This window comes from Panicum hallii, chromosome 2 (genome assembly GCF_002211085.1).
Source record: "Panicum hallii strain FIL2 chromosome 2, PHallii_v3.1, whole genome shotgun sequence".
NCBI classification, from domain to species: domain Eukaryota; kingdom Viridiplantae; phylum Streptophyta; class Magnoliopsida; order Poales; family Poaceae; genus Panicum; species Panicum hallii.
This window is the reverse complement of record NC_038043.1, coordinates 46,719,508-46,739,057: the sequence shown is the minus strand read 5'-3', so window position 1 is coordinate 46,739,057 and position 19,550 is coordinate 46,719,508. Positions and strand designations below refer to the sequence as shown.

Sequence of the window (19,550 nt, the reverse complement as noted above, 5' to 3'; positions counted from 1 at the left end):
TGTTATTTGTTCCCTCCAATGGGAAATAAGTGATTTAAGAGATCTTGTTAAAGTAAGCTATTTCATAGATTTGACATGGTGTACAAATTAAAATTTTAATAACAATTTCTAATAGAGAATGATATCAAAATGGAAAAAAAGCTTTACATTATGAAAATACTTTCAGTGAATCAAAGTAAAAAAAACTTTGATGAGTAAGAATCTTACAATGATTTTTATATCTACAATCAGAGGGAGTATCGGATTAAATTGCAATTAGATGCATAAGAGAAAATTAGGGATGCTAATTTCATATAATATAGTTTGAAATTTACCTTCTTTTTTTTCATTTGGCAAGAGAGCATCAAGCATCAGGTAGATGTTGTTTGAAAAGGGGTATGAATACTGTTGTCACAACGGACATTCAGATATATTGTCCCCAATAACACTAAACCAAAACCATAACATAGGCATTACCAGATGATTCAAGGGAATGAAGAATTGGTCTCTTATTAACAAAGGCAATAGTCAAGTACAAGATCATTAGAACTGATGAGTAAAAAGATAACAAACCTAAGGTAATTCTATGGAGCATATTACATCAAGAATTGTGTTCGGACATCAACTATCTAGAGATCACTCCTTAAGAAACAAGAATAAAACAAAAAAGTTATTAGCACGGTTATCTCATGACTCTAGACTCCTCGCTTGGGCTACATGAAAGAATGGCAGCTGATAGAGGTAAGTGAAGCATATGTACAGAACCGGAGCAACTCCTCCCAGGCTTTTCTTTTTTCTCTCTCTCTCTCTTTTGCAGGGTAACTCCTCCCGGACTTGATGTGAGAAACCTAAGACTTGCAATTCCCACCTCCTAGACAGAACTTCAGTATCCACACTCCTTTGTACATGTCTCATGGGCACCGCATACGGCACAGGTCGTGCACCTCCGAGCTCCCAAACTGTGGGTAATCCTGCTGCTGCTGCTGTTCCCGGTGCTTGGACTGGCTCTTCTTGGAGGAGCGCTTTGAGTGCCCCTCACTGGCCAGGACGTTGTTCGGTGGCACGGCAGCAGCCGGCGGGTTCAATATTGCTGGAGGCGCCGCTGATGGTGGACAGCGATGCTGGACGTTGATGGTGTGCGTCTTGGTTTCGGTTGAGCTGCTGCCTGTTATGTTTATTCTGAGAACGGCTTCCTTGTCCCTGGTGTCTTCGCACCACCAGTTCTGTGGTATTCCATCCACAAACTCTTCCTGCGTGTAGAAGTCTTCGTGATGGAGTGTAATCTCCACCGTTTCACCTGGTTTTATAAGACCGATCGCTGGTTGCACCTGTGTGATATAGTAAATCAGCAACTGAAAAAAAAATGATACAACAAAAGAACCTATGACAAACAGTAGATCAACTGCTTCCTGACATCAGAAAGTACTTCTGTGTCATATTCAGTCGTAAATTCTGGTCATATCGGTACATGTAGGCAGAATGGCAATATCTTAACTTGGTGGCTATGAATTAGTCATAAATGAATCAAAAGTTCTAGGTGTTGCCTTGCGTAATCCAGACTAGAGCTCTAATAACAAGAGTTCACAGCAGCGCTTACCTCGAGCCAAAGTGGAAAGCCAAATGATGCCCTTGGAAGAAGCTCTGATTTAGTTCCATCCTCCTTCTTGATTGTCTGCCCGTCACATAGGATTTCGAAAGCTGCTTTGCTTGTTTCACATTTATTGGTAATTTGGAAGACAATATTCTCCTGATTCTCCAGCGTGATTTCGCTTATACTAACTGTAGTTTCTGGAACAAAACAAGCTTCTTGGAGCAAAGAACGTACTTTCTCATTTGATTCGATTATTTCTCCATACTCTTGCCTTCTTATTAACTCATCTACTCTTGCAATATCAACGCTGAACGTACACCTCACAGGTTTATGGTCACTCTCTGTGACTTCCATGCATGCCACATACCTATCAAGAAAGAAAAAATCAGTATGGGTCAAAGGAATTATTGATCATCTGAAGGAGAAAGAAGAATCGCAATAGTATCTCACGATGTAATCGAAGCAACTACAGGGCACTCTAATGAGCATTCAGCTACTGACACAGAACGGCTGTCACGATATAGCACTCTATCACACCAAGCAGGTATCCGCTTCTTCTCACCCGAATCATACCCTACATGGCAGTTGATAATCAGTTTTTAGCACTAGTGATGCAAAACAATAAACAGAATTTACTACATTAGTCAGGAGCAGAATTAGATCATCAGTTGATTAGGGAAAAGAAATAGAAACTTGCAAGCAGCATCAGGTACATACCTCCGAGACCTGGCTGGTGCTTTTGGAACTTGTATGTTGGAGGAAATTTGATTATACCTTCACGCATTCCTTGAAATACCTTTCCAGCTTTCATTTCTGCTCGAAGCTGGTCCTTCTCTCTTAGCCAATCGAAGCTTCTTTGTGAAACCATGTCCCTTGCTTCATCATATGTGATACTGTGAAGCCGGTAGTTGAAATCACCGAGAAATACAACCATATCAGCTTCAGCCAGATCAGGCCTTACTTCTTCAACCTGATTTCCATTGACCTGACATCACCAGAATATCTGGACATCAGTATAATTCATTGGTATATATCAATAGCTTAAAGTTTAGATTGCACATACATTTACTGTTCTGTGCAACTGGACAGATGTAGCAGAAGCTGCATCACAACAAAACCAAAGGATTATGACTTACGGAAAAGCTGAGGAATTAAAACAGTGTTTGCAACACCTAACGTTGAATGGAGAAAATACATAAATCTTAAAGCTCATTGACAAAAAAAAAAACTTCATAAAATGTGAAAAGACGAACATGTGGATCCATGTGGTTTGTTGAAAGCCATTGTCCTGTAAATGTGGTCAAAGTCAGCATTTCGTCGGCTCACGGCTTCCAGATGTGCAGCAAAATGATTGCTCACAAAACACATTTTCCGATCATATACCCTTATTCTTAATCCTACACCACCCTGCAGGAAATGAAATGCCATCACATCAAGAAAAAAACGAGACCTGGGAAGTATGACTTAAAACATGGAACAAAATATAAAACAGAGTACTAATGACTACTATGTATTGCTGCTTCATGCAGATTTTCTTTCTCTATTTCAGAGAGCCGTTATGTAACCATCATTAGAATAAGTTCCCAACACAAGATATCCAGATACCCTCAAGTACTGAGGGCAAAGGAGCCCCAAATATTTTCTAGAGAAGTGACTATGGTGGCTTCAACTTTCAATTTGCCATGTTTGGTTAACTCGTCAATTTTATTTTTGAGGAACTAATTCGTCAATTTTAATCCTCTTAAATGAACAATTACCAGTTATTTATAGCAGCTGTAGATAAGATCATAACATTAGAAAATGGAAAGCCAGCGGGGGAAGTGAATGCATGTACATCTATATGATAATGTACCTTATTGCCGATAGCACGTCGAAGACCACATGGCACAGCAGCAGCCTCAGCATCACCAACATATGGCTTAAGGCTCTTTCTTGCCCTTGAAAAGTTAATATTTTTCCATGTCATGTATATGACATGAGAATGGTAATTAAACAAACAGTTAATAAACAACTTATCATTATGTGAAACGAAATTTGTGGTTTAATTCTTAAGGTCACAAGCTAATACCATGCAGCAATAAGCAATGCAGCCAACTGTCGAGAACCAACACGGTAGAAAGATGTCCCCTCATCAAGCGCTTTGCCAATATTGTCTATCCACCATTGCCCATTTGCACTGCCCTCAAGTCCTACCTAGAACCATGAAAAAGAAATGTTGAATCCAATTATGATGTACAGTACTTAAATACAACACTGTAATGACATAAAACCATGTGATAGAGTTGACTTCTGAATTACACCACAGACGGAAAAGAGGAATGAAATATGTTTGTCTCTAACAAAAAGAAAATTCTTATCTGTAACGTCAATAGCTCAACAGCTATTTTTTTCGGTTTTATCACTCATCTAACAGATATAATGACAACTTGCAAGTCACATTTCTCTCAAAATTGCATAATGCAATATTCATTAAATTTGAAAATGTATATAGTTAAGTCATAAGAAACAGTAGGGCATAATAATAGTGCAGCATGACTGGCTACCAAAATCCTAGTTACTGGAGAAAATGAAAGAGGAACAACGTAATGAATAGATATAGCATCGTTTAAAGCAACAACCAAATGACTGATTGAATTGAATGCAACAGCTGGCGGTGAGATTAAGCATCTTACAGTTTCTTTTACTGCAGAAATGGCAAGAAATCCTGCACCCATCTCAACCTCTTGTAATCCAACAACAACCAACCCTACATCAGATGATACACTACCCAACCATGATCTAAGTGATTCAGCAGATGCTTTCCCTTGTGCTACATTCCAACTTCCCACCATTATGTTTATCTTCTCCATTCTAGTGTATGACAGCTCTCTGTTAGACAGTTCAGTACGGATAATATCATCAAGAGGTCCAGGAGAATTCAGTGGCCATCCCCGAATACCACCGTGATGCGCCAGTGTGTAAATGTAAGAACCACCAATAGCCATCCTTATGACTGGACAACTATGCCCGGTCCATCCTGCAAGAATGTTACCTTCGGCATCCATGACTTGAATCGTGCCACTGGCATAGCCCACCCACACCCTTTCTCCGAGTGCCTTTATACACTGCACTGAAGACGTATGGTGCTGGAATTCTTGCACTCGCATCCCATTCCCATCCCACTGAATAATGGCGCCATTCGTGCATCCTGACCAGATTGTGCCGTCCATTACTTGAGCCACTGCTCCTGTTCTACGGTTATCTTCAACAAAAGTTCCCTTTGTTGCAACCCTGCGCACCGCATCGGCTGCTCCTATTAAAGCATCCCTAGATTTCTGGAAGAAGTTCAAAGAACCTTGCGACTTGTCCTTTTTTGAAGGTTTTGCTTTAGGGTTAACTTCTTCCTCCATAGGTTGTTCTGTCATGGCTGGTGTCTCTAACTTCGCTGACTCAACTTGGCCATCCATCCCAAATACTTTAAGCAACTCCCTTGTACGAGCATCCCTGCAGCAATTAGTTCAATAGCATTGATAGGTTAAGTCAACTACTGAGCAGAAATGGCAATCTAACTAACATTTCATCTATGTTTCTGAAGGCATACCAGAGAGCAAATGTCATGCTTGTCACAGTCCAAACTTTAGCCCGGGAATGATCAGCTAGCATGTGTTTCACATCTGAAGCGGGCAAGGAGCAAACATTACCAACCGTGCAGTGGTTTCTGAGGTCAATGTAAGCTCTCTCAACCAACAAAGCAGCCATATGTCTCTCTTCTGGTGATAATGATAGGGACTTGGCAATGGCATCGTATGGCCACGCCTTTATGACCCCACCCTCGGAACCCGACCATATCTCACCTGATAATTTCAAAAGATGCATACATTTTTGTCAGAACTCTTGAATTCGTAGTTGACATGCAGTGATGGCAATAGTGAGTTTGTGACAACAGCAATGCATTGTCATTGCAATGAAGATCGAAGATGGCATGCTCACCATAGGAAGTGACGACCATGGAGAGCACGGGCGTCCGGCCATAGGCCTGCCACGTGAGGGCTTCCCTAAACACTGGCGCGTTGTTGTTTCCCCCGGTGTGACTGCTCCCCCCAACGCTCCCGCCGCCGTCACCTGCACCAGCAGCCGGGGGCGCAGGCGCCGTGGCAGCCACGTCGAGGTCCATGCGCCACGATCGGATCCTCCCGTCCTTGTGCCCCGTCCACAGCAGGCGGTTGGCCCTGTCGACGGCGACGCAGAGCGCGGGCGGCGCGGGCACGCCCTCGCGGAACGGCGCGCTCTCCTCGTCGCCGCGGCGCGCGCCGGCGCCCCACTCTGCGAACACCTCCTCGAGCGCCCACACCCTGATCCCGGACTCGGCCCCGGCCCAGAGCTGGCGGCGCTGCGGCTCGGCGGCGAGCGTGCGGAGGAAGGACCCCGCCTGCGTCTCTCGGAGCGGGTGGGGCCGCACCTCGAGCGGGGGCGGGCGGCCCGGGTGCATGGCGGCGCGGAGCGGGACGCGGAAGATGCCCTCGCCGCCCCCCGCGCCGACGAACTCCGGGAGGGTGCCGCTGCCGCCGCCGTACTCGGACATGGCGCGCTCGAGCGTCATGGAGCCCTCGCTGGCGCCACCGCCGCCGGAGCGGCGGGAGCCGGAGGAGTAGGAGGCGCTGGGGTGGTGCTGGTGCGGCGGGAGCGGCGGGTGGTAGCCCGCGTGCGGGCCCCCGGCGGTGGGGTCGTGGTGGAGCGGGTAGTTGAGGGAGTGGGAGACGGGGAGGATGTGCTCGTCGTCGAGGCTGTGGTTCCGCAGCGCGGCGCGGCGCGCGGACGCGACGTCCCGCGACAGCGGCTGGCTGTAGGAGATCCCGCGGCGCTGCGGCGGCGGGGCCCGCGACACCGGCAAGTCGTCGTCCGGCTCCATGGCGATCGCCCGCGCTCCCCCGGCGATCGGCCGGCCGGTGCGGGTGCGGGTGCCTGCCTGCTGCGTATGCGTGCCTCGTCGCGCGCGGGCTGCGGGTTTTTTGGCGTTCGGCCTGGGCGTGGAAAGGGGAGCGAGAGGGATAAGACGGCCAGAACCGGTCAAGATGGGGAGGGAGAAGAGCGCGGCGAGTTCGGCGCGGGAGTGAGAGGTCGGGGTCGGAGGGAGGGAGGGAGGAGGAGCCGAGGACGGCGGGCCGCGAAGAGAGAGAGAGAGAGACGCGAGCCGGCTGGGTGGGCCGTGTCTCTCTCGCTGCGGATGGTCGCATGGACCGGGCCCGGAGCCAACGGCTACGAGCATACGACATCACCGCGGTACACAGTCACATTTGTCAGTGCAGGTCATGCTGGGCCGTTGGATCCATACAGGCCCGGGCAGCAAATAATGTGCTCCTGATAGTTTCCTGTTATAGTTGGTGGCGTAATGATATCTCATCTGCGTTGAACAAAATCTAAGTGTGGTTTGGTACTTTGGTTGGAGAAATGGTAAATAAACGAGAACTAAACAGCAGCGTGTTGTTTGTTTGTTTCTCCGATTCTCCTCTTCCTCTCCACGCTCCACCTTCCCCTGTCCTTCCACCCCCACAGAGGAAATTACGAGGCGCATGAAACAAACGTGTTTAATAGAGATTGGATTGCACCGCAATTAGATTACGGGCCAAAAATACCAAACCAAACGAACACATTGAGTTTGACCCAAATACAACAAAATCAAATTAGTTTATTAAATTCGCCATGGAATATGTATTGGCAGCGTGTTGCCGAGTTCATTTGGTATCATAAATGTTTATATTTTTCCCTATAAAATTGGTTTAGTTAAAAAGTTAGATTTATGAAAAAAATCAAAAGACCTACGTTTCAATCAAAATGAAAGGAGTATCTTTGGCCCAACAAAATCGTGTATCTTCAGCCAGGGCCAATTTTCAACGAGAGGCCATGACAAATGCCCAATTGCTCACAATGCCGGGACATCTGAAGCGCCTTTCAGGCTGCGGACAGCACCTCTTGTCAGGATTATAGTATTCAGGAACAGCCCTACCTCACCCATCGGAATCAACGGTGACACTACTGCAAAACAGCTGTTTCTCCACACTCTCCAAAACCACGAACTGCGAGGTTATTTCACACATGATGCATATATCACGTGAAGCAACTAACAACATGGCTCGAATTATGGGCAAGCTGCATTGAGCCATTGACACATTATCTCAAGGAAGCAATGGAGGGCAAATGGTGGCCTCAACTATAACTTGACATCTATCTTAGGAAAATTGGTTCTGTAGCATTAAAAAATATGACGACTTCCGAAAAATACCACCAAAAGCGTTCGCCTCCGTAAAATACCACTGAAAGCTGCAAACGTTATTGAAAAGTCCCATTCCGTTATATTTGCCATAGAAATCTATCTTTCATCGGTTTTCAGCACATAACACGGACATGAAATGACTTATCTATCCTGCCTACTGAATCCTAGAAAAAATTGCCTCCAAGCGGCCTTATCCGCACGCGCGACTCCCCTCCCGAGCTCCTCTCCCCTCCTTGAGCGCTCCCGCCGCCCTGCGCCTCCGCCCCCACCAGCAACGCCGCCCTGTGCGGCCCTCCCCTCACCGGCTACGGCCGGCCTTCCCCCTCCTGCGGCACTGCCCCTGCGAGCCACCAAGGATGCGCGGGGTCCCCAAGGCGGGTGCCCTTCACGCGCGCGTCTGCAGGGCCGGCCCCCTCCAGGGGCGGCGCGCAAGCTCTGGCCACCACCTGCCCTCCGGTGTCCACCTGCTTCATCCCGAGCGCCATCCCCTCTTGCTGCTCCTCCATTCCGGTGTTCTCTCATGCATCCACTTGAGATCCACGAGAAGGGTAAGAGTCAAACCCCAGGTCGCCCTATCTCTGTTATTGCAAATGGTTCCTGTATGGTTGATAGTAGATCAGTTGTATTATTGAAACTAGATGCGAGGTGGCGCGCCACGGACGCCTTGATGTGCTTGGCCTGGGATGGCGACGGGAACGGGCAGCGGAAGTACCTGCATGGCGTGGACGCCAAGGTCGCCGGTGATGACACGATGCTGCTCGGGCTCCCCGCCCAAGGGCTGCCCGCCGCCGTCGACCGGGCTAGCGTTTTCCCTGTCTTGCTCTCGCGCGGCATACCCGCCCGCTCCGCCTCCCGCCCCCTCTCCCTACCTCCGCCGCGTCTTCCACCACGACCGTGATGCTGGTCGCCGCCGCCCGCATCAACGCCGTGCACCTTCCGCGGCGGATGGGAGAAGAACAGAGGAAGGCGAAGGGGTCCACAGTTCCTCCCCTCTTTTAACCCGCCCCACGTGTCGCTTGCAAGCCGATCCCACGAGTTAGGAGGCCACGTCAGCGTCCAGCATGGCGAAACCACTATGCAAAACCACTAGAGGGGGTTAAGTGCACGGGATTTGATACAACAGGGTGTTAAATATCTAGTTTTATTGTTTGTGGTGGGGGGGGGGGGGGGGGGGTTAAGTGCTCCGACCCCAATAGTTAGGAGGCGCATCATAAGCTAGGCCTTGAAAAAGGCTGCTGCTGTGTTGTATTATCTAGTGCAAAATAGTCCGATCCTAAATTAGATCTTGTTGGAACCGTTGATGTACTGCAATAATCATGTATTGCACTGTTGGTATGCTGAAACTAGACTAGGTTCTTCTTGTTTTTTAAGACATGAAACACAGGCTGTATGCTCTTGGATTTGTTAACATGAAGCACCCGTTGCTGTTGGTAATATTCAGTGCATTTGTTGCTATGGAGAGTGTTTTTGTGTTGAAATGGTGCAAGTATGAGCCATGTGCTTGTTTCTTATGTGTTGTGCGTGTTTCATATTCCTTTATAACGGTTTGAGGGTATTTTGGTCCAAGTTAACATAGTAGCAGGCGAAATCTAATAGATTGGCATTTTCAGGTAATGTTTGCAGCTTTCAGTGGTATTTTACGGAAGTCGTCATCTTTCAATTTTACAGAACCAATTTTCATGTTCCCTCTATCTTAAGTTCACACTTCGCAGCACGTCACACTCCACAGCACGATTCCGGCCACTATGAACGCCCACCAAACACAGTAAAACCTTGCCATGTATGGTCGTCCAGTCGCACGCCGCTGCAAGGCCCCTCAACATCTAACCTAGCTGTGAAGGGAACTTTCCCTTCGAAGTATCTTTTAATTGCCTCGAGGTAGCACTTGGCAGGATTGCTGCGACCACGACGACGCCACCGGCAAGAACAGCAAGTGGTGTCCAGTGTGAGGCATTCAAGTGACGTCGCGGTCTCAAGAACATGGTTTGCTAGCTCCAGCAGGCTCTTCGCAGGGTAGAAGCAGATGATCTCCGCACGCTTGAGCTTCCCATATCGGTGTTCTGGCATCTGACATGGATGGGGAGATCGCCAGAAAACAAGCCATGCCGCACAGGAACCTCCGTTACCTGAGCATGGCAAATAAAAACAGAATATTTAACTATTATTTACCACTCATAGCAATTAGCAGGGTCACCTTAACCCCTCTCACAACACCCCTTCTCACAGTGGCAAATCCTTAGCCATTCACCCCCTCATTGTGGGCTAATGGCAATTAGTTAATTGTCTAATCCATCTGTCAGGCACTAGATATCTTTGCAAGTTGAGAAGGCACTTACATGTATACGCAGGATGAAAGTCTCCAAGGCAGGAGAAGCATCAAGAAATGAAGCCAGGGAAAGATAATCATAGACCAGGCCATGGGTCTCTCCAGGAACGCAAATATTTAGGTACTTCAGCTGGGAGAATTTGCTGTGCACGCTTGGTCAACTGCCCATCTGCATAATGTTCCAGAATCCAGATTAGTTGTATCTCTATCATTATACGCATAACTATAGTAGTCATTTAGGCACAAGTCTCAGGGGATACCTCGCAAATCGAATCTATGGTAAGAGCTTCAAGATTTGGCAGGATGGTCGGAAGCTGCATATAGTAGAAGGCCTTGAAACATAACATTTCTAATTTTTTCACATGCAATGCTTCTCCAAGTGAGATATGTACATGGTGGTGGAACCATTCAAAGCACAAACTGGACAAATTTGGAGCTTCACTCTTTATCACTTGCAGGTTGTGGCATGCAGCCACATTCAGGCAGCTGAGCCTCAGCAGCACACGGGGTATCTTCAGGCAAATTATCTCCAAGCAATATGCGAGTTCTAACTTCTCCAAAGCAACAGAATCTGGAAGAAGGCGCCCTAACTCGTCCCCAGTAATACTCGCATTATACAGATGCAGCTTCTTCAAGCTTCTGAAGCACCTAAGTCTGACTGTTGGACGAAAGGCGCAGAAGCTCAGACGAAGATACCGGATTGAGTTTCCACTCTTGCCAGATAAAAGTGACAATGGTAGGTTATACTTAATTGAATTGGTCGCAAGTATAAGTCCTTCGATCCCCAATGTAAGAGCAAGGTGAAGCCAACTATCAAGATGACAGGAACTGATATTGTAATAGCTATACATGGCAAGCTGAAATGTCTTCAAGCCAATGCCAGAGTGCTGCTTCAAAATATGATAAACTATTTTGGTGAAATCCCTGGATATTTATCATAGCTTCCTTTCAAGCCTAAAGTTTCGGCACTGAAGCAGAGGTTGGGACGACATCTCCAGGAATTCAGAAATGCATGAGACACGCAGGCAGCACGGGCGGCATCCCTAAGTGGCAACAGAGAATGTATGTGATACAAGATGTCCTGCATGCATATGCACGTGATAGTTTGATGATGGAACTGTAAAAGCTAGTTGTTACTTCAGTTGAGAACAAAAACATTAGGGACACAGAACATTCTATCTGAGGAGCTCTGTGCATTTAGCAATGCAATGTTCACTGCATTACAGAGGTAGAAACTGCATATAGATGCAATTACAATAGGCAGACTGACAATCGTACAAGAGTAGGGCAAGTTTTTCGTAAAATTGTAGTTTATGGCTAGTTCTAACTAATGGTCAACAAATTGGTTCCTGTGCAGTTCTCTCAACCAAGAGACATGGAGGTCAAGACAATCCACCAGCTAAGAATTTAGCATGGTACAAGTGAAACATCACGAGAACACCGGATTCTTTTAGCCAAAAGGATGTTGCCGGATAAGAACACTAAGTTCAAAGGACAGCGCAAACTTTAAGAAATAAGAAAACCTCAACAAAAGGATTGTCTGCCATGCATGCATCAATAAAGAAATGTATCATTTGTTCGTGCATACTGTGAAAAAAATTCCTGCAGGTCTTTTTTTCACTTTGCATGGTTATGCTAATCATATGCTTTACAAACATTACATTTTATAGAGAACGAGTGCTAGCTCAGTCGGTCGTGTCGCTGGTGTGCGAACGGCTAGGCGTGAGTTCGATCCCCTAGGATCGCTCGCGTTTCTCACCGGGGCATGTCCCCAGTATTAAATTTCGTTGCCTCTCTCACGTGTGGAACCACGAAGGGATTGCGACGCGCCCATCACCTACGAAGTCTTCCGGTGATCTCAAGGACGCGGTTCTGGTCTGTATTTAGTTGTAGGTTTGTTTGTACATGCGTGCGTGTGTTGGGTGGGTGTGCGTGCATGTATAAATAAATGCTACGGCTGTACCTAGATGAGAGAGGCTTCAAACGTTTGATATATTTTAGTGGACACCTGTGGAGGGAGACATGTAAAAAAAATATCTCAATAATTTGTCTTCCCAAGTTCAAATTTGTGAAGTTTGAGCAGTTGGCTTGATGCCAATGTGCAGTATTGGCGTACCTCAGGAAGCGTGGGCTCTGAATTTCTCGTTCTTTTGCCTTTGCACGAGTCGTAATCTTGTTCTTTGCCAACTTTGGCAATTATCATCCTGTTCGGAGGGTGAGCCCTCTGTCGCAGAAGTGCAATGCATCATGGTTACTACTGTTACTACAGATTTCAAAATTCAAACAATTGATAACCGAAGAAGAGCAACGGCATCAAACACAAGAAACTTCATATCTGGCAGGGCACATACATGGTTTTTAGGGTCCCAGGGTCAAGCGTCAGACCATATGCATTGCAAACAGGATCGCACATGTAATTTGTCTACAGCAGAAGGCAGAGCAACAAAGGCAGGGATCTAATCTGTTTACACACGAACCAACTTTTTTGGAAAATAAGGTGTGTGCGACTTTACTGTAACGACCTCAAACGTGTTTCCACTTTACACCGCTCCATTGCCCGTCCAGACGAAGCCCAGCTCCGGGCCTCGGCCATGGGTGATGAGGCCACGACACCCAAGAGGCGGTTGCCGGTGGAGGAGAACGAGGACGCGGGGCCCGACCTCATCAGCCGCCTCCCGGACAACGTCCTCGGCGACGTTGTCACGCTGCTCCCCACCGTGGACGGCGCCCGCATGCAGGCCCTCTCCCGGCGGTGGCGCCTGCTGTGGCGCTCGGCGCCGCCCAACCCCAAGGCCCGAGTCGCCGCCTCCCCGAACGAGGGCGCGCGGCCGCCACCCTCGTTGCCCACCGCGGCCCCGCTCGCCGCCTTGCGCTCAACTGGGACGCTTGCTCCGATGGCTTCCCCGCCATCGACGGCTGGCTCCCGTCGTCTACCCTCGACGGCCTCTGGGAGCTCAAGCTCCACTACAACGCCTGTCGATGAGGAGCGGACGGCGGCGCCGCAATTTTGTTTTTGCCCAAACTGCCCGAGACAATGACATGTGGGTCCTAGCGACACGTCGTCAGGCCGCAGGACACGTCGACATGGTGACATGGCGCCACGTAGGATAAAACTGGGTGGAATGGCCTCGGGGAGGTCAGTTGCCTAGTTTTCGCAGTCCGAAGAGCCCAAGTAACCGGTTTTTGAGTCCAGGGTGCAAACGTGAACTCAGCCCATAGTCTAGGGAGGTAGAAAGGATTTTTTTTAAAAAAAAAGGGCCGTAGTGACTGGCTTTGGTACGGCCCGACCTCAAGGGTTTAGATGCAGCCTCTTCAAGCTTTTGAAGCAACCAAGTCTAACTGTTGGACGGAAGGCGCATGACTTAAGATAAAGATACTAAATCGGCTTTTCACTCTTAGTAAAAAGTGACATTGGGAAGTTATACTTTGAAGTCGTTGAAGAGGTCTCAAGGATGAGTTCTTCAATAACCAATGTAAGTACAAGGAGAGCCCCCCCTGGCTCCCGCAGGCGAAGGGGGGGCTCCTTCGCGCCGCCGCCTCTAGCCCCCGCCGCTTCCCTTCCGGAAGCCCAACTGCCGGCGAGGAAGGCGGCGGTGGGGCAAATCGGTCGGTGGGGGGCTCAGGTGCCGGGGCGGGACGACGCTTGGGCCCTAGCCGGATGGCGCGCTGGAGCTTCGTCGGCGTGGATCCGGCCCAGCAGTGGGCGGATCCAACTTTCTGCGCCACCGGATCTGCCGCCCCGGCCCTCTCCGGCACGCGTGGTGGGTTGGTGAGGTGTTGCGGTCTCGGTGCGTGCGACGGCAGGTCCTGCTATTGTGCAGCGTGAGGTGCGGCGGCGCGTGATGGCGGTGCTGGCCGACGGCGAGTGCGACAGCGGCCTCGACGCGGGCCGTGAGGAGGAGGAGAGTCCTAATGCGCGTCGCCCACTCTGCTGTTGGGCGGTACCGGGGCGATGGCAGCGCCGGTGGCGCGGCCGTCGACGAGGAGGTGGAGGGGCAGCGGCGCGCAACGGCCTTGATGCTCAGTGAGCGAGGATGTGGCGAAGGAGGAGCGGCCCCTGAGGTGGTGCAGGAGTGCACCATGTGCAGGGCGTGCGCAACAGAGGTGGAGGTATGCGGCGTGGCGAGTGGAGGCGCGGTGACGGCGCTGCCCCGGAGGGGCTGCCATGGCTATGGTCTGGGAGTGCTGAGCCGTGAGCGTGCAAGGGGGTTGGGATGCTTCGGGCGAAAGCTCTCGCTGGTGTTCTTGCCAGTGGATATAACGGCGGCGCCTTTGACTACGTGCCCTCCTTGGAGGCATCATCTCTAGAGAACCAATTTGACTTTGATATTGCCGGTCCTTCGGTCATGGTTGGCAACAACCAACGACGGCAAGTCCGCCGCATGGCAAGCTGGAAGGGTGTTGCTGAGCCCACAGGGAGGCCTTTATGGTTATGGTAGCGGCCGGAGGTTGGTGCATGTTTGTCAGTTGTGGCTGCTTGCAGCGGACCGTTGCGGCTGGCGTTGTTTGGCAACGGTCAGTGCGGTGTGGGACTGCGTCGGAGGATGGCACTTGCGGCATCAACATCGTGGGACGAGTTGGCTTGCAGCGGACCATGGCAGGTCGCTCAGCTAGGCTGGGCTATCCGGTGTGGTACATCGTCGGAAGATGCCGCAAGCGACTACTCTGGTTCACTGACATGGCAACGGAGGTCTTGTGCGCGGGTGAAGTAAGGAGGCGAGGTCGACCTGTGACAGCGGCTCAGCTGTTTGATGGAGTTCTGGGGTTGCGGAGCAACATTGCTCACCACCCTGACGGCAACTTTTGAAATGGATCCGTGGCATGGAGTGCTGAGGCGGACGTGGCGAAGCCCCCATGTGCGGTGATTCTTCGAGGTGACGAGAGGTGGAGTCCAATGGGCGGATGTTGCGAGGCCCCACGCGTTGTGTTCTCGTGGTGGCGACTGCGAGGCAGCCTGTGAGAGGTCCGGATTCAATGGTCTCACTGTGTCAGGTGAAGGATGGTGTTGCAGCGGCACTACGGCTGAGACTACGGCTGAGGATCCCACATGGCGGTGGCCTTCTTGGTGTGGTGCAGTCTACTTTTGTCGGTTTTCCTATCGACGCAAAGTCACGCTGCAGGTTTCGGCGATTACGTGAGCGTGTTGGTGGGTGCCGCGTCCGATGGGGCAGTGTTGGTGTTTGTGGTCCGTGTCGATATTCTAATCTGACCGAGCAGATTTATCTCGTGGAGTTGCGATGTACGGCTTGCGTCGATGTCCCTATCCGACCAACCTGCCTGGTTTGTGTTGAGTCCTTCTCAGCGCGCGTTGATGCCCAATCCAAAGAGGGATCTAATTTGTTTGCACGAATCAACTTCCTGCGCAATGACATACTGTATAACTTTTTTTGCTGTAAATACCCGAAAACTTGTTAAAAGGGGAGAAAATATCTCAAGTTCTCGACTCCAGAAAAGAATCGCAGAGACGAAAATTAGTCGACCATGGCAGTATCCCCCAAGTGTTGTCAGCACACGCATGGAGACCAGAGATCCAAAATCGGGAGTCCGGCCGAGGGAACTAGAAACCGCACCGGCTTAGTCGTTTCCAAAGAATGGGAAAGGGTAACCGCACCGTCTTGGAATCGCCGCTGTGGCCGTCGTCTCTGCCGCCGGCGCTGCATGACCACGAGCAGATCGCGAGATCCCAGTCACACTAGTACTTATCAAGGCGCGAGGGAAGAAGGTAAGCGGGGAGGAGATTACGTCGAGCCGCCACCGCCGACTCGGGCACTCGGCTGCGCCTGCGGGGGAGTGGGCTGGCCTTCCCGCGAGAAAACGTTTTGGCCCGCAACGACCTAGGCTTGCCACAGCCCAAACTGTTTTTTCTTACTCCAACCATTCCGCGACAATCTCATGGGCCGTCTATGGACATGATACCTTTTGACAGCTAAACTTCAACAGCACGGCGCCGGGTGCATGGCCCCTCAACATCTAAACTTGCAGTGGTGGCGACTTTCCCCTCGATATATGTTCCGAGATAGCCACTAGAAAACACGCGGCACTCCCGTTCATGAATATGGCAATTACCCTTTAAAAAATAATGGCAGTTACGAGTAATTCTACCATTCCAACTTAATTTTAAATTATAGATCATTTTGATTATTTTAAATTTTTTATATATAACTTTTGTTATGCATCTAGATGTACGGTATATCTAAATATGTAGAAAAACTATGTATCTAGATTTATTAAAATAATTTACCATTTGAACAGAGAGAATACGTTTTAAGTTTATGCACGCATACACACACCCCACGTAGCATTGCATAGTCAAACATGTAGGCTTGTGATAATTGGACAGTTCAAGAAAGAGCACAGCCAGCATAACACATTTCATCAGTAATAAATACCACATCTAATAATGACTAGAGCCAGAGCACCGGCCGGTGCAAGGCCACCGAACATCTAACCTAGCTGTGGAGGGAACTTTCCCCTCGATGTATGTACCGATAGCCAAGAGGTAGCACTTGCCAAAATCTTTGTCACCAAACTTGCACGAACAGTAGTTGGTGCCCAGCGCAAGGCATCCCATAGAAGTTGCAGACCGAAGAAGGTGGCGTGCTAGCTCCAGAAGGCTCTTCGCGGGGTAGAAGCCGTCGATCTGCACACGTTTGAGCTTCTCATTCCCGTGCCTCGGCATCTCACGTAGATTCGAGGGATCTCCGGAGAACAAGCCATGTTTCAAATGGCTCTCTGGTACCTGACACGAGCAATCAGAGACACTTTAACCCGGCCGTCTGTCCGTTAATCCCAATTTCTTTGCAAGATGAAAAGTTACTTACATGTATACGCAGGATTAAAGTCTCTAAGCAAGGAGAAGCATCAAGAAATAAAGCCAGAGAAAAATAATCATAGACTGGGCCATGGGTCTCTCCAGGAATACGAATGTTCAGGTACTTGAGCTGGTGGAATTTGCTATGCAAACTTGGTGTGCTGGTCATCTGCATGAAGATTCCAGATTAAGGTATATATATAATGGCTGCAGTTTCATTATATGCATCTCTCTTGTCTGCAGTCACTTTAAGTCTCAGGGCATACCTTCTTAGATAGCGAATTTATGGTAAGGGTTTGAAGACTTGGCATGATGGTTGGAAGCTGACCATGATGAAAGGCCCCAGAACCAGATATTTCTAGTTTTTTCACATGCAGTGCTGGTCCAAGTGAGATCCGTACGTGGTGGATCCATCTAAAGCAGCAGCTGGACAGATTTGGAGCTTCACTCTCTATCACTTGCAGACGGCTGCAGAAAACCACCTCCAGATAGCTGAGCCGTAATAGGACGCGAGGTACTTTCAGGCATTTTATATTATTGCAAAATGAGAGTTCCAACTGCTCCAGGGCAAAAGAGTCAGAGAGAAGGTGCCCTAGCTCGTCCCCGGTAATACTCAAAAAAATGCAAATGCAGCCTCTTCAAGCTTCTGAAGCAACCAAACTTGACAGTTGGATGAAAGGCGCAGAAGCTCAGACTAAGATACCGGATTGAATTTACATTCTTAACAGATAAAAGTGACAACGGGAAGTTATACGTTGGAATCATTGAAGTGGTCGCAAGGATGAGCTCTTCAACCCCAATGTAAGAGCAAGGTGAAGCCAACTATCGAGATGACAAGAGTTGACATTGTTACAACCACGCATATCAAGCTGAAATGTCTTCAAGCTAATGCCAGAGTGCTTCTTCAAAATGTGATAAACTATTCTGGTAAAATCGCTGGATATTTTATCATCTCCATACAAGCTTAATTCCAATCCCAAATCTTCCACAATGAAGTAGAGGTTGGGACGACACCTCTAGGAATTCAGAAATACACGAGACACGCAGGCAGCACGGGCGGCATCTCTAAGGGGCAATAAAGAATGTATCATGTATACGATACAAGAGGTCCTGCGTGCATGAGCATGTGATAAATGTTTGATGACGGAACTACTACCTCCATCCCAAATTATAATTCGTTTTGGCTTTTCTAAATATATATAGGAACATATAACATTATAACTAACATTCTACCTGAGGTGTTAGAAAACTAGGAACATATAACATTCTAGCTAACATTCTACCTGAGGTGTTCTGCGCATAGTAACACCATGTTCACTGCATTATGGAGGTAGAAAATGCTTAGGGATGCAATTACAGTAGGTAGACTGAGCACAAAATAAGAGTAGGGTAAGTTTCTTGATGACTATTTCTAACTAACGACCATGTTAACATGTATCAGTTCATGCCTAATGTGAAAAACAAAATGCCTTGAGGTCCCGTTTTTCTCTTTGCATGGCTATGCCAATCATACACCTTACAAACAGTGCATTCTATTTTAGTGTGCAGATGTGGAGAAACGCATGTCAAAAAACCATATCAACATTTTTTTTGAAAGAGAAAAACCATATCAACAATTCTCCCCTAGTGAAAACTTGTGAAGTTTGAGCAGTCAGCGTGATATTATGAACCAATGAGTTGCATTGGCGTACCTCTGGAAGCGTAGGTTCCGATTATTCAAGTCTTTTGCCTTCCTGAGAGATAGAATCTTGTTCTTTGCCTCCTTGAGAATTGCCATCCTGTTGAGAGGGTAACCCCTTTGTTGCAGCCACTGAAGCGATTGATGATTCATCTGAAGTACAACGCATCATGGTTAGTGGTTACTACTACAGTAAATTATAGACATTGATAACCGAAGAACAGCAATGACATCAAGCACAAGAAAACTTCTTATTTCACATGTAATTTGTGTACCGACGAACTAAAAAAGTCAGAGAGATCTAATTTAGAACGGCTAGAGAGAAGAAAAATTAGTCGATCTCCCCAAGTGTCATCACTGCGATGCATCAAGCTATCAATGATCTACGCGGGAACCTGGGGGGAAACCATAACACGGGAACCTGGGGGGAAACCATACCACGGCCTTGGATTCGCCGCTGTGGCTGCCGTCCCTGCCGCCGCTGCTTCATGGCTACGAGCAGATCGCGAGGTACTAACCCCACTAGACGCCGCGAGGGAAGATCAAGAGGGGAGCAGATCACGTCGGCGCCGCCGCCGACTCGGGCTCTCTCGTCTTCGGCCAACGGGGACGAGAGAGGAGAGACTAGGCTCTCCGAGTACCTCCGCCTCGCGTTCGATCCTTGACGCCGCCGCCAACTCGCCGTCCCGCGAGAAATAATGTTTTGGGCCGCAGTGAGCTGGGCTTGGCACGGGCCAACCGCACCCGCGACAGTCTCATGGGCTGCACATTGGCCTGTCTCGATCAATCATCACATTTAGCGAGTAGCGACAGTCCCCCCACGCTTTAGTGATTGTGCAGGAGGTCGTGGCAGGTGGTTGACTCGGTCGTCGGCGCGGTCAGCTCCGCTCGCCGCCGGTCTCCGAGTCGGACATG

General features: G+C 48.8%; 2 protein-coding genes, 1 long non-coding RNA gene and 1 pseudogene across 3 annotated transcripts; 1 reads left to right on the top strand and 3 right to left on the bottom strand.

Annotated features, from left to right (window-relative positions):
- Positions 1–491: 491 nt before the first annotated feature.
- On the bottom strand, positions 492–6,458 carry LOC112882027 (type I inositol polyphosphate 5-phosphatase 13-like). Its single transcript, XM_025946984.1, has 11 exons — positions 5,540–6,458; positions 5,151–5,403; positions 4,243–5,053; positions 3,639–3,763; positions 3,423–3,507; positions 2,824–2,977; positions 2,634–2,671; positions 2,288–2,555; positions 2,021–2,144; positions 1,577–1,937; positions 492–1,307 (listed from the first exon to the last, which is right to left on the bottom strand). Exons 1-11 carry the CDS (start codon positions 6,456–6,458, stop codon positions 891–893), a joined length of 3,555 nt encoding a protein of 1,184 aa, XP_025802769.1. The 3' UTR covers positions 492–890.
- Positions 6,459–8,000: 1,542 nt separating this feature from the next.
- On the top strand, positions 8,001–9,275 carry LOC112879367. The gene is made up of 2 exons (XR_003226039.1): positions 8,001–8,368; positions 8,459–9,275. It is a non-coding gene; the product is annotated as an uncharacterized LOC112879367 (long non-coding RNA).
- Positions 9,276–9,432: 157 nt separating this feature from the next.
- LOC112881148 lies at positions 9,433–11,372 on the bottom strand (annotated as a pseudogene).
- Positions 11,373–16,540: 5,168 nt separating this feature from the next.
- LOC112881147 lies at positions 16,541–18,734 on the bottom strand. Its single transcript, XM_025945842.1, has 4 exons — positions 18,649–18,734; positions 17,224–17,593; positions 16,968–17,126; positions 16,541–16,885 (listed from the first exon to the last, which is right to left on the bottom strand). Exons 1-4 carry the CDS (start codon positions 18,732–18,734, stop codon positions 16,541–16,543), a joined length of 960 nt encoding a protein of 319 aa, XP_025801627.1.
- Positions 18,735–19,550: the final 816 nt, after the last annotated feature.

What these genes read in the sequence shown, in the direction of transcription:
- LOC112882027 (XM_025946984.1), bottom strand. Translation starts at nt 6,458, where the DNA reads ATGGAGCCGGACGACGACTTGCCGGTGTCGCGGGCCCCGCCGCCGCAG. An exon ending in CATGGTCGTCACTTCCTATG is followed by an intron (nt 5,404 to 5,539) that starts GTGAGCATGCCA and finishes TGAAATTATCAG; the next exon opens with GTGAGATATGGTCGGGTTCC. An exon ending in GTAGTTGCTTCGATTACATC is followed by an intron (nt 1,938 to 2,020) that starts GTGAGATACTAT and finishes CTTTCTTGATAG; the next exon opens with GTATGTGGCATGCATGGAAG.
- LOC112881147 (XM_025945842.1), bottom strand. Translation starts at nt 18,734, where the DNA reads ATGGCAATTCTCAAGGAGGCAAAGAACAAGATTCTATCTCTCAGGAAG. An exon ending in TAAATTCGCTATCTAAGAAG is followed by an intron (nt 17,127 to 17,223) that starts GTATGCCCTGAG and finishes ATCTTCATGCAG; the next exon opens with ATGACCAGCACACCAAGTTT. An exon ending in CTTTAATCCTGCGTATACAT is followed by an intron (nt 16,886 to 16,967) that starts GTAAGTAACTTT and finishes TGCTCGTGTCAG; the next exon opens with GTACCAGAGAGCCATTTGAA.